Here is a 15,612-nt window from a genome sequence, read left to right as displayed (position 1 = left end):
CCTAGTTATCAGACTCATCTCTACAAGCTTCCTTTTGGCAGAGAATATCTTTCACCCTAAAGTGGAAAAAACATCCAAATTTAAGAGCTTGAGCCTGGGTGTCTGAACCATTAAGTGGGCCTACTGGTTAGGACCCACAGGAGCACCCTGATTTCTCTCCTGTTCTATACAGATGTCCTGTGTTTGTAGAACAGGGTCTGTAATGGCTTTGAACTTCAACTAGAGTTTGGTGTCCTCAGTGACGGGTGGGCAGAGGCCATGCTGGTCCTGTCTCCAATCTCTAGCTCCAAGAAAATTCTCCACCAGCTGCACCTCATCTGACAATGATTATGGATGCCACAGGACTCACAGTCTATTACAAACTATTCTACTGGACCAACTCTACAACTGGGCTCTGGAGCAGGCTGACCAAAATGGAAGGTAAGGATAACGTAGCAGAAGATTCCATCTATGAAAAAACAAGAGTCTAACATACTGGAAAATTCCATTAAAGGATGTCAAAATAAAGTGGCAAATAAGTCACATGTAAATATAAGTGACCGTGTCGTGTCATAAAGCTGCAAAGTGACTGGCTCAGCCTGAGAGAGCAAACAGTATAGAAGGCACACAGGCTGAATCTGCAATGAGTTTGATGGAGAAATGAAGCTGCAAAACGGCCACGAAAAAGAAAGCCTCCAGGGAAGAAGCAGCAGCAACAGAACCCTGAGGTCCCCTGACAACATCTGCCATAGCAACTCAGCCAGTAGTCATCACCAGAAGCAGCTACTGATCATCCATCTTGACCAGGAGGTTTCCATAGCTGTCATCAGAGGGTAGCTTTCACCTCAGCAAAAGTGGTGTCTCCCCTGCAGCATACATCATTAAACATTAAGGCCAGGTCTACACTAGGCAATAGAGTTGATTTCAGATATGCAATTCTAGCTACAGCAACTGCAGAGCTAGAATCGACACACCTGAAATCAGTTTACCTGACTGTCTTCACTGAGGGAGGTTGACAGGAGCACTTCTCTCATCAACCTCACTTACTTCTTGTGATAGTGAGGTATACAGGGGTGACCTTCTGTCACAGCACCACACTGTGGTGTCCCATTTGCCACATCTGGTGAGTGGCGACCATATTGGACTCTGAAGAACAAGAGTGCCCATTGATGGAATGTGAATATGGCCAGGGTTGGATAGATCTGCCTGCTGACTTCAGACAGATCGATTTTCCGCATCTCTCACAGATGCATGAACTAGGACTACAGAAGATCAATCCTGACCTTGTCAATCTTCCTGGAAGTGTAGACGTGCCCTAAGTGAACAGTGCTTCCACTTTTATGACAAGGCAGAAGGACCCCACTGATAATTAAAGTGATTTAAGAACAGAAGTAGTAAGTGTAGTCTTCTATTCACTATCAAGTAGTGTACAGCTTTTGCTTGTAAATATACCTGGATGCCTGTCATCTGAATGAGATCTTCCAATACCCATCTAGCAGCTGCTCTTCCAGCACTTACTGGATGTTAAACATTAAAAGCTAGCTTTAAGTGAACCATTATTTGCCTGTGTGTTTTATTTGCCATGCCACTTTATTTATTGAGCTGTAAGTTCCAGCAAATCACGTAACATTCATTTTCCCACTTTCCCTCTATGTGAACTGGAAATTAATGTTCACCTACTTCACACAGATAACAGATTGTTTAATGTTTATACACCACATAAAACATGTATATTTCTTGATTTTATGTTTAAAAGAGAAATGCAGCAACAGTGAAATTGTCAATGCACATTATTTCTGCAAGTTATAAATAAAAACTCTTCACTTCAAGAAAACCCAAACACTTACAGAATGCCACTTCCTCACACTTACAGTGATGTTATATCCTAATATTAATTTTGTTTTTCTATACTTGTATGATTTTTTTTTCCAGTAGTGACAATGTGGCCTGCTACCAAGACAGGAATGTGTGTTCCATTCAATACCCCACCACAGTTAGAAAACCACCATTCACATAGCAAAACCATCCACAATGTCCTGCACATTTAGCTGTCACTGTCCTTCATAGCAGAAAGGTACTTGGCTTGCCTTGGCTAGTTGGATCACAGCAGCCCCCTCTGTAGATTTATGAACTCCAAACTGATTGCCTACTGACCAGCACCTGTCTGGCATTGCAAGCTTCCACAGAGCTACTAGAAGGTCTCATTCTGGTATTTCTGCACTTCTGGGTAGGGGAAAGCAATTTGCAAAGTTCCAAAAAACTGGCCTTAAGCATGCAAAAATTTTGTAATCACTGTTGATCACCCCACAGCTGCGTAACTAGGCAGTCCCACCAGCATGAGCTTGTTTCACAGCACCAGAACCGGCATTTCACTGGGTAAACAGCACTGAGTGCAGGCAACATCTGCCCACTGCTCCTCTCCAGTGTTTCACATATGCGTATCTCTGTGTCCTCCTCAAAGTCTTCCTCATTCTGGGAGCTGCTACTTAGGCTCTGCACGTAACACAGCAGAATGTTTGAGATGTTCACAACAGCTTCAAGCTGGACGTGGTCTATGTCAGCCTTGCTGTGGCGTCTGCACGGACATCCAATGGAAAAAGGGCACAAAAACACTAATGTTTTACGTTGTATTCAAGAGGGAGGGGAAGAAGGGCACTATGGCAGGCTGATGAAACATATCCAGAACCACCACTGTTTTTGTCTCCTCAGAAACTGGAAGCTTAACCCAGAATTCCAGGAGGCAGCAGGCACTGTGGAACAGGTAACTACAGTACATTGCTGGTGAAGTCGAAGCTGCCCACCCAGTGGGGATGCACTCCATCCACTATGCACAAGTGGAGACATAACACCTCGACTTGATCAAATCGAGTGCTAAAAAGTTGACCGTAATAAATTCAACCTGGTCTCCTAGTGTAGACAGACCCGTCGTGTCCATTTAGTGTAGCACTGATTTAAACAATCAGCTCTCCAAAAATGTATGTAATGCCCCTATCCATCTGGTTACCTTCTGTAATGCCAAACTTCTTACAGGGTTGGATGGACTGGCCTGGGTACTTCTGGAGCCTTACACACTCAGTCCCACCCTGTTTGTGGCTGGCTTTAAACTAGGAGCTTTCACCAGGGCATTAATGAAAGAGAGGACAGAGCCAGTGATCCCTCTAAGTTTTTTGTCCATGTGAAGATTGATTTTTATGCGCATCAATTTGGAGATGTGCTATACATTGCCTCCATAGTGCTGCACATAACAAAAATCATTCTGAACATGGACCATCTGTTTTGGGGATGGAGTTGAGAGTGTGGAAAGAGACTCAAGGCTGGGAGTGTGGGGGAATGAACTCTGGAGAGGAGTGCAGTATTTGGGGTGCAGAAGGGGGCTCCAAGCTGGGGCCAAAGGATTTGGAGTGCAGGAATGGGCTCAGGACAGGAGGTTGGGGTGGGGTGAAGACTCAGGGTTTGGGTGTGGTGACTAGACAAGAGCTAAGGGTGGTGGAGTGGACTCAGGTCTGGGACTCTGGATGCAGCTGTGTAGATAAACATTGAGTTTTAAATAAAATCACATTTTAATGTTTTTTTAAATTGGATGTTGTTGATTTTTTTTCAAATCAATAAAATTGTAAAATTTCTCATTTAAAAATAAATTGATAATCTCATCAGAAACATGCTACACACAAACTTACAGTCTCATAAAAATGAATTAATGGTTCTAGTCTGTACAGCCTAAATAGTAGTTCTGACTTCCTGAAAATGCTGAGATGTCAATTTCTGTTTCTTAGCTAAAAAGTAACATGCGCAATGAAAAACACAAGCTGGATAAGATTGTCTTTTGTCTGTGTTTACATGGTAGTGAACCTTGGCCAAACGTGGCAAAGAAGTTAGTTAAGACACTGCCTTAAAGACAGAAAGACAATATGCAGGAAAGTATAGACGCAGCATAAAAAGCAACAGTAGAATAGACTGGCAAGAGAAAGAGAAAAGTCTTTATTCAGCATACGCACAGCTTCCTGTACTCCCCCACACTTTTGCCACGGAAAAACTGCCATGGCTTCTGGGTATGAGAGAGACCTTATTTGGGAATATTTTGAAGAAATTTATTCACAGAATAAAAAAGGAAAATGTGTCAAGTGTGAACAGTGTAAGAAGTTGATGCAAGGCCTAGCTGCAAGAATGAAATATAATCAAAAGTGCTTACTGGTAAAAAGGATATGGCTCAAGGCACGGATATGGCTGAGAAGATCAAATGGTTAGTAATTTCAATCATTCACTTTGCAATGCATCATTCAAGACTCTCTATGCCTTTTTGCATAAAAGTGATTTGACAAGTGAATTCCCAGATTGTTTGCTGTGTTGTATATTGATCGAAAAAAAAAGTTTAGCCTAGCTAATCCTTATGGCTTGTTAGTTTCTAAACCTAGTTAACTAAACAATCGCTCAAGTATATTATACAGAAAGCTGCAGTAAAACAAATCTACTGGGTGTCATTTTCTTATTTCATATTATATAATATATGCCCCTTATTTTGGAACATCATGGCCACAGACCACAAAGGTGATGCCTAAGCATATTCCCTATTTTACTTCAGCATAACTTAACTTTTCCATTGGTGCCTCCGATTCTTAGTCTTTGCTTTCATTTTAAAACACAAAGTGAATAAATCCACATCGTTTTGTGTTGATCTGACATTCATCTTCTCTCCTGATAGCCATTCTGTCAACACAACAAAAACTGACACATCTGAGAGGTACCTTCTAACTTAGGAAAATGTAGCCATAACTAATAGATTTTGCTTTATAGATGGCTAAGTTTGCACAGGAAATTAATGGGAAATGGGAGCGCTAAATATTTTCTCTCCGGCTCATCTGATTGAAGCTGCATGGTCAACAACTACTGCAAGAGAAGAAATTAAAAATGTGAATTCAGTAACATTTTCAAGCATGTAAACAAGTTCAAGGCTTTGATTTACATAGAGCAAGATGAGTGCAGAGTTAGGTGCCAATAACCTACCCCATCTGTGCCACACGGGTCAACGAACTTGTATTTTGCTGGCTATCACAAAAGTGACCATCTGTCCCATTTTTGGTGGGACAGCACCATACTTTGGGTGCCAGAGGGTGTCCCGACTTACTTTAAAAGAGGATCTAATTGCCCCATACTTGGCCTTCTGCTGGCACACAGGCTGTCTAGCCACACCAGAGGGAGCCAGCAGGGGGCCCTGCAGAGGAAGAGGTGTGTTGGGGCATGTGGGGGTGGCTGCCTCCTCCTTCTCAGCTTCCTGAGGCACGGGGATGCTGGGAGTCCAGCACCATGGCTCTGGCATGATAGGCAGAGGGGCCCAGACACTACACAGCACCTACCCACGGGGACAGGGGGTCCAGCTGTTTTCTGCAGCTCTGCTACACCCAGCCACCGCACGAGCCGCTCAGGGCTCAAGGAGACCAGTGCCCAGCCTGACACGGATCGAGGACCACACCCAGCCTGGGGGTTCCAGGGTGGTTTTCAGGGTGCATGGCTAAAGCCAAGGTGCCCAGGGTCCTGCACATGCACACTACTGGGGCCAGGCTCTTTCCCCTGGGGCTAGCTATAGGGTGCGATGTGCCTGGCCCACCCCATGTGGGGGCAGTGCCCAGCCCTGCCAGGCTCCTGGAGGCCAGCGGGGGGCTCCCAGACCCCAAAGCTCGTGGGCTGTGTGTTAGGACAGTGCAGGCAGAAGCAGCAGAGCTCCAGGCCAAGCCAATGGGGCTGGGGCAGAGCATGAGGCCCACAGGTGTCCCATGGCTGGGCGCTGCGCTCAGTGGCTTCTGGACTCTGGCAAGCCTGCACAGTTACCAGCAGCTATGCCCCTGCCCCCATGGGACGGCTCTTCCCAGGCAGCGTAGAAGTGCTGTGAGCTTCCTGGGAGTAAAGGCACACCCCCGCCCTGTCCATGCACTCTGGGAGTTTGCCCCCTGGAGCACATAGTGAGCATTCCTTGCCTGCCTGTGGTATCTTGCCTTCTGCCAGCCCCTGGGGAGCAGCTGCCCACAGTCCCACCCTGCAGTACTCCAACCACCCTGCGCAGACTCCTGTCGCTATTCCCCACTCCTTAATGGTATCCACGTGTACGAGGCTCATGCTGGTCGCATGGAGGTAGCCAGGGCAGCTGGGCTCTGGGCAGATCAGAGAACCACTGAACCAACCTGTAACCCTGGGCAGGATGAAGCCTGCCTCAAGCCCCCAGCACCCCCAGGTCCGGCACCCTGCGAGCGGAGGTGGGGTGTGTGTGGTAGCGGGCAGCTGCTCATGCCTTAACCTGGCCCAGGAGCCAGCCACTGGTAATTCCTGGGTCAGTCCTTGGCCCATCACACTGGGGGCTTGCTCCCCAGCAGGTCAGGACCAGGCTGGGGCCTGGGTTCCCAGCCACACCACTGCCCTGGGGAGTCAGTGCCCTGACTGCACTGTCCTGCGGCTGGGACGGAACACTGGGGCCACTGCAACTTCCTTCCCGGATCCCCAACACATGGGGCAGCCAGGGAGGTCCATCGGGGTTTCAACCCTTGGCAGCTGCAGCCAGGGAGCTACCCCCACCGCCATATCTTCCTGGCCCATATTTGGGATAGGGACATACGATCACCCTACCTACCGCATAATATGTGGACTGTGCCAATGCATCTCCTAGATCATCCTCAGTTTGTCGGTTCGAAATGAACAAACTCTGAAGTGAACGGCAAATAACTAAAATGTCACCAGGTTCTGCAAACCACTCTTTGAAACATCGATCTGCATGACACTCAAGAAAAACAGTACTACTGCCAACACATTTCACAGACTTTAAGCAGATACTGACAATCAAAATCTCAGCTGAACTGAGCATAAAAGTTGCAGGAGAAACAATCACAAGAGAACCTAAAAAGAGTTCAAAACCTTCAACACAACACTCTTATGAGAAATGGGAGATGATCATATCCTATAATCTGAACCCTGAAGAATTAAGTGCCTAAGATTCTTTTTGGAAAGTCATCCAGATGTTGCATCCCTTCCTCAAAATAAATTGTGTGGCAAACTATGACCATTATGCCACAGTATTTCAATCATTTGCCACTAATGAAATTTTAAATCTGAATGGTGAATTTACTAATTCTATGAACTTATTTAACCAAGATAATATGAAACTGGATGTGCTGGTCTTTTGAAAGTCATCAAGACACCTTTCCTAACCCCAGACACGTGCAGTTTTGAGCACACCCATCCCACAGGCCCTTTGTTTCAACATGTATGTTTTTAAAGTTGCACTACTTTCAAGACAGCAAGAGGCTCAACTTAAGTGAGGACAGTCTGAAGAAAAAGTATACGATAATAGGCAAAACAGGATTTCTGGAAAAACTATTAGCTCTGCAAGAAACAAAATAAACCTTTGAACATTAAAAAAAATTAAATTAGACTACAATAAATATATATAACAAGCGTTTTTGTTTTCATTTTTTTGTGATTTTCCCCCTTTTTTATTTTTCACCTGATTTCATCCCAATTTTAACACCTGGAAAATAAACACTGAAAAGTTCCCAGATTTTTAAAATAAAAGTTAAAAATCTGAAACACTAAAAATAAGTTAGCGTACAATTATTTTTCCAGTCTTACACTAGTGTCATTTTATGTCAAATGGTGTTAATACGGAATACGTCCGTCTGCACACAAAGTACACAAGTACTGCTCATTAAATATGTGCAAACTCCTAAATGTGGGACAACTAGGAAGTCTAAATTACAATGTACACAGACTAATCACCTCTTCTCCAAAATACACATCATCGTATAGAATAATTTATATTATATACATATAGTATACCATGTAACTATTTAAAATGGTATTTTGAAAATTGTTCTTTAGTCCATGTCAAAATTATAATACTGCCACAAATTTGGTCATGTTTTCATTTTAAAGATATTGTTTCGAAGACACAGTATGTGGAACATTACTTCAATTACATTTTTTGCCAACATCTTCTAAAAATACCCTGTCTAGTTCAAATGACCTTTGGCACCCACCAAAATTAATTTCTGCAGCTAACCTGATATCCCAGATTCTCAATCCGTATTATTTTCAACTCCCAGAAGGATCACCCCTTAAAAAAAGTATGTATTTTAAGTGAGGCTACTATCTTAACTTCAAATATAATGCACTACCAATACTTCTTTAAAAAGTCAAGAGTGGTTATTTTGAAAATACCAAAAGTAGAATTCAAAATATTACTTATTTCCCCAAACAAGTAATAGATACATAGACGTCAGTGCAAAGAGATATTAGAAGATTACTTAAGATTTTAAAATGTACTGGTAAAGAAAATGATTTTCTCCTTCACTTACCTGGCCAAGGCTTAAGTATGGGGCCAACACGGAATTCTGACATAACTGATGACATTGCAATCACCTAACTCACTCCCTGCACTAGAAAAAAACTTCAGAACTGACAAATTCTTACTTTAAGTGAATCAACACCAGACTATCAACCAGCAACATCTTATTTGACAGAGGTGCCTTGAAGAGATTCTTTCTACAACATTTTTCCTCCCATGATTTTGACTTTCACAAACACAGGGAAACCGCCCTTCCCCTATTAGAAAGTGCAATCTTTTCTTTTTCAATTAGTTCTTTTTAAAAGGATGAATTCAACCAATGTACATTAGGTATCCAATATTCACTACAAAGACAGCCATAATTACTTTATTCTGTCACCTAAATGGTACCTTAACCAAACTTCTGAAATATACAAATGCCTTCAAGTCTTCTCTCTTTCATCTGAGGGACAAAGGGCAGGTAATTATGATGTACTTGGGTCCCAGGAAAGCTGTATATTTTTAGTGTATGATATATACCGCAGAGTAGGAAAAAATTAACACAAAAATTAGCTTGTAACTTTACTGACAGAAAATATACTTATTAAAAAGGTTTAATTTTTAATACACAAAATGTTATCTTACATATACTGGCTGGTTTGGAGCTCGTAATCTCCCCAATGAAGATCGGTTCATCATCATCGTCTTCATCATCCTCTTCAACTTCTTTCACTCTCTTTTGCCATGGTTCTAGCTCCTCCTCCTCACATTCCATAAACAGCTCTGCCATTTTGAAACTAGGTAATAAAAATATTATACAAGTTTGCCATGTAATGTAGAAGGACTGGCGGGGGGGTGGGGAAGGAAGAATGGCCAAAATAACCCACACCTTTTAATAACAAAATCACTGTATTTGATGCAAACATGACCACAGGACAGTCTTTATGAGTTTTATCCTTCATACAGCATTCAATTCAAACTCATTGTTAACATTTCTGCCAATTATGAGAAATTTAATCTTGCTTCCATTCATATATGGGGCATTTGTAATACTGGATGTCAGGCAAACACCTTAAATACTTTATAGAAGACCTATTAAATCCCATCTCTTCTCGTTCTCCTTGCTTTGTCATTCCTTTTGCAACCTCCTCCATTCTCGTAATCATTCTATTCATTTTATTCCCACATGCTTTGCAACAACCTGAGCTAAATTTCTATTTGTGTGTCCCAGAAGTCCTCAAGCTCCTTTAAATCCCTCCTTAACACCAGCTTCAATCTTGTTTCCTACTACTGACAAAGCCACAGGGCATAATCTACAACAGGACCAGAGATTTCCCCCTAGCAATGAAGCAAGTGGAAATTAAGCAAAAGCTCAGTGCAAATACGGCCATGTTGCCCATTTCTCACTTCCCAGACAAGCACAGTCTCTACAAGCAGATGAGAATTGATAGGGTTTCTCTATATCTTTTGTCTGGCACTATTTTTGTTTGTTTTAACCCTTTTCTATCATTTTAGTATATGTTTCTTTTCTCTAGCTTCATGATCTGTCTAAATTAGAGACTGTCAACTCTTTAGGGAAGAGGGCATTGTTTTTAATTTCTATAATTGTGCCACATGGATTTACAATTTGTTCAGCCCTGCTCTGCCCTTTCTACTTAAAAGAATCATGAACTATTTTAAGACAGAAATACAGTCTTTGATGCAGGAAAACATCAAGAAACAGATCAAATAAACAAGTTAAAACAAGCTTTTATTACTACCAATTTGAAATCCGAATTATGTCTTTTTCTTTCTCCGCCACAGCTCCATCTCCTTAATCCCATGATAGTGCAAGTCTAAAACTGATACAAAGAGCTTCCTCATTTTAAAGACTCCTGATTCTTATTGAATTTTAAATAAGTTTTGCATTAAGAATTCAATGAAGTCCTAGAACAAGCATTTCACATGCTGAGTCAGCTACCTGGCAGCATCAACCAGAGTAGAAAGAAAAAATCCAAACATAGGTAACTTGTTAACTGCAAACCTTAGCTACATAAATCACTACATGCAGCAATAAGAGGTAGCCCCAAAACAGGTGGTTGTGGCTTTCGGATTCTGAACCCAGCTATATGCCAGCTATGGCATAGCCTGTACTAAGCTACAACAGCTAGTAATGTTTCCCAAAGGGGCCTTTATTACAGCATGGGATTGCCAGACCACAGAAGTGCCTTCCCCAGCCATGCTCCCTTTGGGCAGTGAAGTCATCTTTACCTCAGAGTTGAATTATTCTCCCACAACATGGCATTTATATCAATTTTGCATTCCCCCACTTGTGCTGCAGGATGCACAAAAGGGCCAACAATCTTGTATTTAACACAGTCATGTTTTCCAAGCAGTAAGCTTACTATATTATAGTGATTTAACTTAGGATGGGGAGATGCTAATAAACGGGTATTTGATCAATACCGAGTATAATGAATCCTACTGTGATTAAATGTACATGTTTTATTTGAAAAGCACTGTGTACCTACCTGCAAGCTTTCATCATGTAATGTGAGTTGAGCTTGAATCTTCTGAGGAGTTTCATGAAAACTGGCTAATTAAAACCTGGCTAAAGAGTCAGTGTTCTGAGCCTCCTGTATTTTTTAGAGCCTTTTATCTTGAAAATTACATCCCACACAAAGTTAAACCATGAGTCCATGCTAAAAGTTTGGGATCTCCTTGGGGTTATTAATTATGTTAATTACCAATGGTCTCAAAAGGATGTCATAGCCGGGGGTGGTAGTGAGGATAAGCTCCCACTATCTATAAAATGTTCCCACAGCGTGCGTCTCCAATAGCCTCCGACAACCGAAGTCCAGTCCTGGCCTTCACATGTTGCTTAGTTTCTAAGCCCGGAGAAACTTTGCACTGACAGGAGAAGTGGCAAAGGCAGGTGACGGACGCCTTAAAACCAGTTGCTTCGGGCAGATGGGGCTCGTCAGCCTGGGAAGGCCGCCCACCTAGAAGAAGGCAACTCTGATTTAAAACCTCCGCTGCCTTGCGGCAATACCTAATCATGGGAAAGGCTTCAGGAGTAAACCCCGAGGAAAAACCCGGAGATGGAGCCCCTGAGGCAGTTTTAGGTTGTGCTCAATCTCATTCTGGCAGCTCCTGCGACGACAATGGTGCCAAGTTGGCTTTTCCTTTCCCTTGGATTACATCGGTGGCGTAGAGAGGGGGAACCTGCTGCTGGGCATCAGCTGGTTCTTCAAACTTACATGCCCAGGCCTGCACCCTGGAGAGAACACTCCGGCATAGCTTTCTGAGTGGTGACACAACATGGGAAAGAGAAGTTACTCACCGTAGTAACGGTGGTTCTTCGAGATGGGTCCCCGTGGGTGCTCCACGTTAGGTGTCGGGCTTGCCCGGCGCCGCAGATCGGATCTTCCAAGCAGTTTCTGCTGAACCGCGCATGCGGCAGTGCACACCGCTCCCTTGTGCGCTCCCGGCCACGTGCGCGATCCGGTCCCCGCCAGTTCCTTGACCAACCGCCTCGGATGTTCCTGCAAAACACTAAACAGGGATCCGAAGCAGGGAGGATGGGCGGGTGGTGGAGCACCCACGGGGACACATCTCGAAGGACCACCGTCACTACGGTGAGTAACTTCTCTTTCTTCTTCAAGTGTCCCCGTGGGTGCTCCACGATAGGTGACTACCCAGCAGTAACCCAAAATAGGAGGTGGGTAATCGGATCATGTGCAGCTTGTCCCTGAGAGGACCGCTGTCGAGAGACAGGTATCCTCTTGGAATACCCTGTGAAGGGCATAATGCTTGGTGAAGGTGTCATAGGATGACCATGTCGCCACTCTGCAGATGTCTTTTAGCGCAATGCCCTTGAAAAAAGCTGTTAATGCCGCCACCGCCCTAGTGGAGTGAGCCCTGGGCGTGGCCAGTAAAGGAGTCTTTTTGAGTTCGTAGCACATTTTTATGCAGGATATGATGTGCTTCAAGATTCTCTGCGAAGAGATACCTTCTCCTTTAGATTTGGAAGTGAGAGAGACTAGGAGTCTACCCGTTTTCCGGAAGGACTTAGTCCTGTCTATATAGAAAACCAGCACCCTCCTCACATCCAGGAGGTGTAGGCGCGCCTCTTTGTTGGAGTTATGAGGTTTTGGATAACGAGGGTAAAACTATAGGTTCGTTAATACGACACTCTGAAGAAACTTTGGGAACAAAGACTGGATGCAGCCGTAAGGTTACCGCCACCTTGGAAATTACTGTGCAGGGTGGCGTTGCCATGACTGCCGCAAGCTCGCTCACCCTGCGAGCTGACGTGATTGCAAGAAGGAAGGTCGTCTTTATTGTAAGGAGAAGGAGGGAAACCGTGGCTAAGGGTTCAAACGCTGGTCCCGTTAGCGCATTAAGCACCAGGTCCAAGCTCCACGAAGGTGGAAGCGGTTTCCGAGGGGGGTATAGGTTTACCAGCCCTTTGAGGAACCTGGTAACCATGGGATGGGCAAACACCGTGTGCCCTTCCTCTTCATGTCTGAAAGCCGATATAGCGTCAAGGTGGACCTTCAACGAGGATAGGGAGAGTCCGCCTCTCTTGAGGTCCAGTAAATACTCTAGTATTACAGGTATATGCGCAGCAAGGAGGGCTAATTGCTTGGTAGAACACCATGCAGTGAATCGAGACCATTTTTGCTTATAGGGCTTCCTGGTGGAAGTCCTCCTGCTACTGTCTAGGACTTGTTGCACTCCCTCCATACGCGTGCTCTCTAGGGAGCTGAGCCGAGCCATGGATTAACCATGCTTGCAGTCGCAGGCCTCGGGGGTGTGGATGCACTATAGACCCCTGAGCTGCATGAGCAGATCTGGCGCCACCGGGAGGGGCATCAGTGGACGGTCTGACATGCTCAGGAGTAAGGGGAACCACTGCTGTCGATCCCACATTGGGACTACTAGGATCATTCGGGCTCTCTCTCTCCTGGCTTTCTGCAAGACTTTGGATAAGCACTGTGGGAGTAAAGGCGTAGAGCAGGGGGCCCCTCCACGAGATCGTGAATGCGTCCCCCAGTGGCCCCCATCCCAGTCCTGCCCTGCAGCCGTATTGTGCGCACTTCTTGTTGTGTTGAGTGGCAAACAGGTCTATCTGGGGAAAACCCCCATGCATGAAAAATCGGTCGTAACAGATCGGAACGGATCTGCCACTCATGTGTGAGTGTGAAGCGCCTGCTCAGCTGGTCTGCCTTCACATTGTGAGCGCCTGGTAAATACGAGGCTTTCAAGGTTATATTGTTGGCGATGCACCAGTTCCATAATCGGACTGCTTCCGCACATAAGGCACAGGACCAAGCTCCTCCTTGTCGATTTATATAAAACATGGTGGAGGTATTGTCTGTACTGATCCCGACTACTTGCCTTGTATATGGTCTCGAAAGTGTTTGCAGGCGTTGAACACTGCTCTGAGCTCCAGTATATTTATGTGCAGTGACTGTTCCGTGGAGAACCATAGTCTTTGCATCACCTTTTCGCCCGTGTGCTCCCCACCCTATGTGGGAGGCGTCAGTAGTGAGAAAAACAGATATTTGTGGTTGGTGAAAGGGCACCCGTTAGCATGTTCTTGGGGTTCACCCACCATTGCAGGGATCTGCGCACCTCTGTCATGGGCGACACCACCGTGTGGACAGTGTGTGCTGCTGGTTTGTAGACGCTTGCCAGCCAGTGCTGCATGCTGCGCACATGCAATCGGGCATTCTGTACCACAAACGTTGCTGCTGCCATGTGGTCCAGCAGCTGTAAGCACGTCAGAACCGGCACCGTAGGGCTGAAGGTGATGACTTGCACGAGGGAACCAACGGTGCGAAAGCGGGCATCTGGTAGATAAACCCATGCTGTGATGGAATTTATACGTGCCCCTATGAACTCTATGTCCTGTGCGGGGTCTATCTTTGATTTTGCCAGATTGATGACCAGGCCCAGCGAAGAGTATGTGTCTGCTGTGACGCATATCATGCGAAGTGCCTCCTCCTTCGAGGCCCCTTTCAGTAGGCAGTCTTTTTTTTTTTTTCCCCCCAAGATATGGGAATATAAACACCCCTGTCTGTGCAGGTAGGCTGACACCACTGCCAAAGTCTTGGTGAAGACTCTGGGGGCCGATGAGAGACCGAACGGCACAACCTTGTACTGAAAATGTTCTTTGCCTACCATAACCCGGAGAAAACGCCTGTGAGCCGGGTGAATAGTTATGTGGAAATACGCGTCTTGTAAGTCGAGGGCTGCGAACCAATCTCCATCGTCCTGTACCGTAAGTATAGAGGCGACTGTGATCATCCGAAAGCGTTGCTTGCGCAAGTACCGGTTGAGGCCTCAAAGATCTAGGATGGGCCTCCAGCCTCCTGTCTTTTTCTCTGTGAGGAAGTATCTTGAGTAGAACCCTTTCCCTCGGAGTTGCTCCGGCACTCTTTCCACTGCCCCTATAAGCATAAGATGGCCTACCTCCTGCTTGAGTCTCGCTTCGTGGGAGGCGTCCTTTAGGTGGGGTCTGGGTGGAGGTCGTGGCGGTGGGAGCGACTGGAAGGGAATCGCGTAACCCGTGGCGTTGATCTCCAGTACGCATTTGTCTGTGGTGATCTTTTGCCACTGGTCGTAGAATGGTCGGAGGCGATGGTGGAACAGTAGCTTCGGATGACATTGCGCGATGGTAGTGATAGTGCAGCCCTCGATCTGTGTGTCAAACTTGTGGCCTTTGGCCCTGCCCCGAGGACGCATGGCTCTGTTGAGAACGTCGCCTGGCAGTTCTGTACTGTTGGTGCTGTTGATGTCACCCTTGCTTGTAGCCCCTGTGGTACTGGGGACGCTGTGGTTGATACTGCAAACAGCTTCTGCGTGTCAAAGGGGAGATCAACGATCTTCGCCTGCAGATCCCTCGGGATACCCGATGTCTGGAGCCAGGACTCCCTGCTCATGACCACTGCCGTAGCTGTTGAGCGTGCTGCTGTATCCGCTACGACTAGGGCGATCTGAACTCCCGTCCTCGAGGCCGCGTAGCCTTCTTGCATGATAGCCTTGAGCACCGGCTTCTTGTCCTCTGGAAGCGAGTCCATGAGGGAGCTTAAGGTTGAGTAGTTATCGAAACTGTGGTTCGCTAGATGCGCTGCGTAATTCGCCACTCTCAACAGTAGGGTGGAGGAGGAGTAGACCTTTCTGCCGAACAGCTCTAGTTTCTTGGCATCTTTGTCCGTTCCCCCTGTTTTGAACTGAGATGTTTTTGATCTCTGTTGAGACGATTCTACCACCAGAGAATTTGGTTGCGGGTGGCTGAATAGGAACTCCATGCCCTTCGCCGGCACGAAGTATTTCTTGTC

At 45.5% G+C, this 15,612-nt stretch overlaps 1 protein-coding gene across 4 annotated transcripts in view; it reads right to left on the bottom strand.

The window, feature by feature from the left end:
• Positions 1 to 15,612, bottom strand: part of ZNF280D (zinc finger protein 280D) — a 115,041-nt gene that overhangs the window by 77,659 nt on the left and 21,770 nt on the right. For all 4 annotated transcript variants that reach the window (XR_012647231.1, XM_075007343.1, XM_075007340.1 and 1 more), the window contains exon 2: positions 8,930 to 9,081. Coding sequence is in view for 3 of the 4 variants with exons in the window: in XM_075007343.1 (XP_074863444.1) it covers positions 8,930 to 9,074 (145 nt within the window). In the remaining variant the exon portion in view is untranslated. The remainder of the gene's footprint in view (positions 1 to 8,929; positions 9,082 to 15,612) is intronic.

Source organism: Carettochelys insculpta, chromosome 12 (genome assembly GCF_033958435.1).
Source record: "Carettochelys insculpta isolate YL-2023 chromosome 12, ASM3395843v1, whole genome shotgun sequence".
NCBI lineage: Eukaryota > Metazoa > Chordata > Testudines > Carettochelyidae > Carettochelys > Carettochelys insculpta.
Note: the sequence above shows the minus strand (reverse complement) of the source record. Positions and strands in the feature narration are given on the sequence as shown.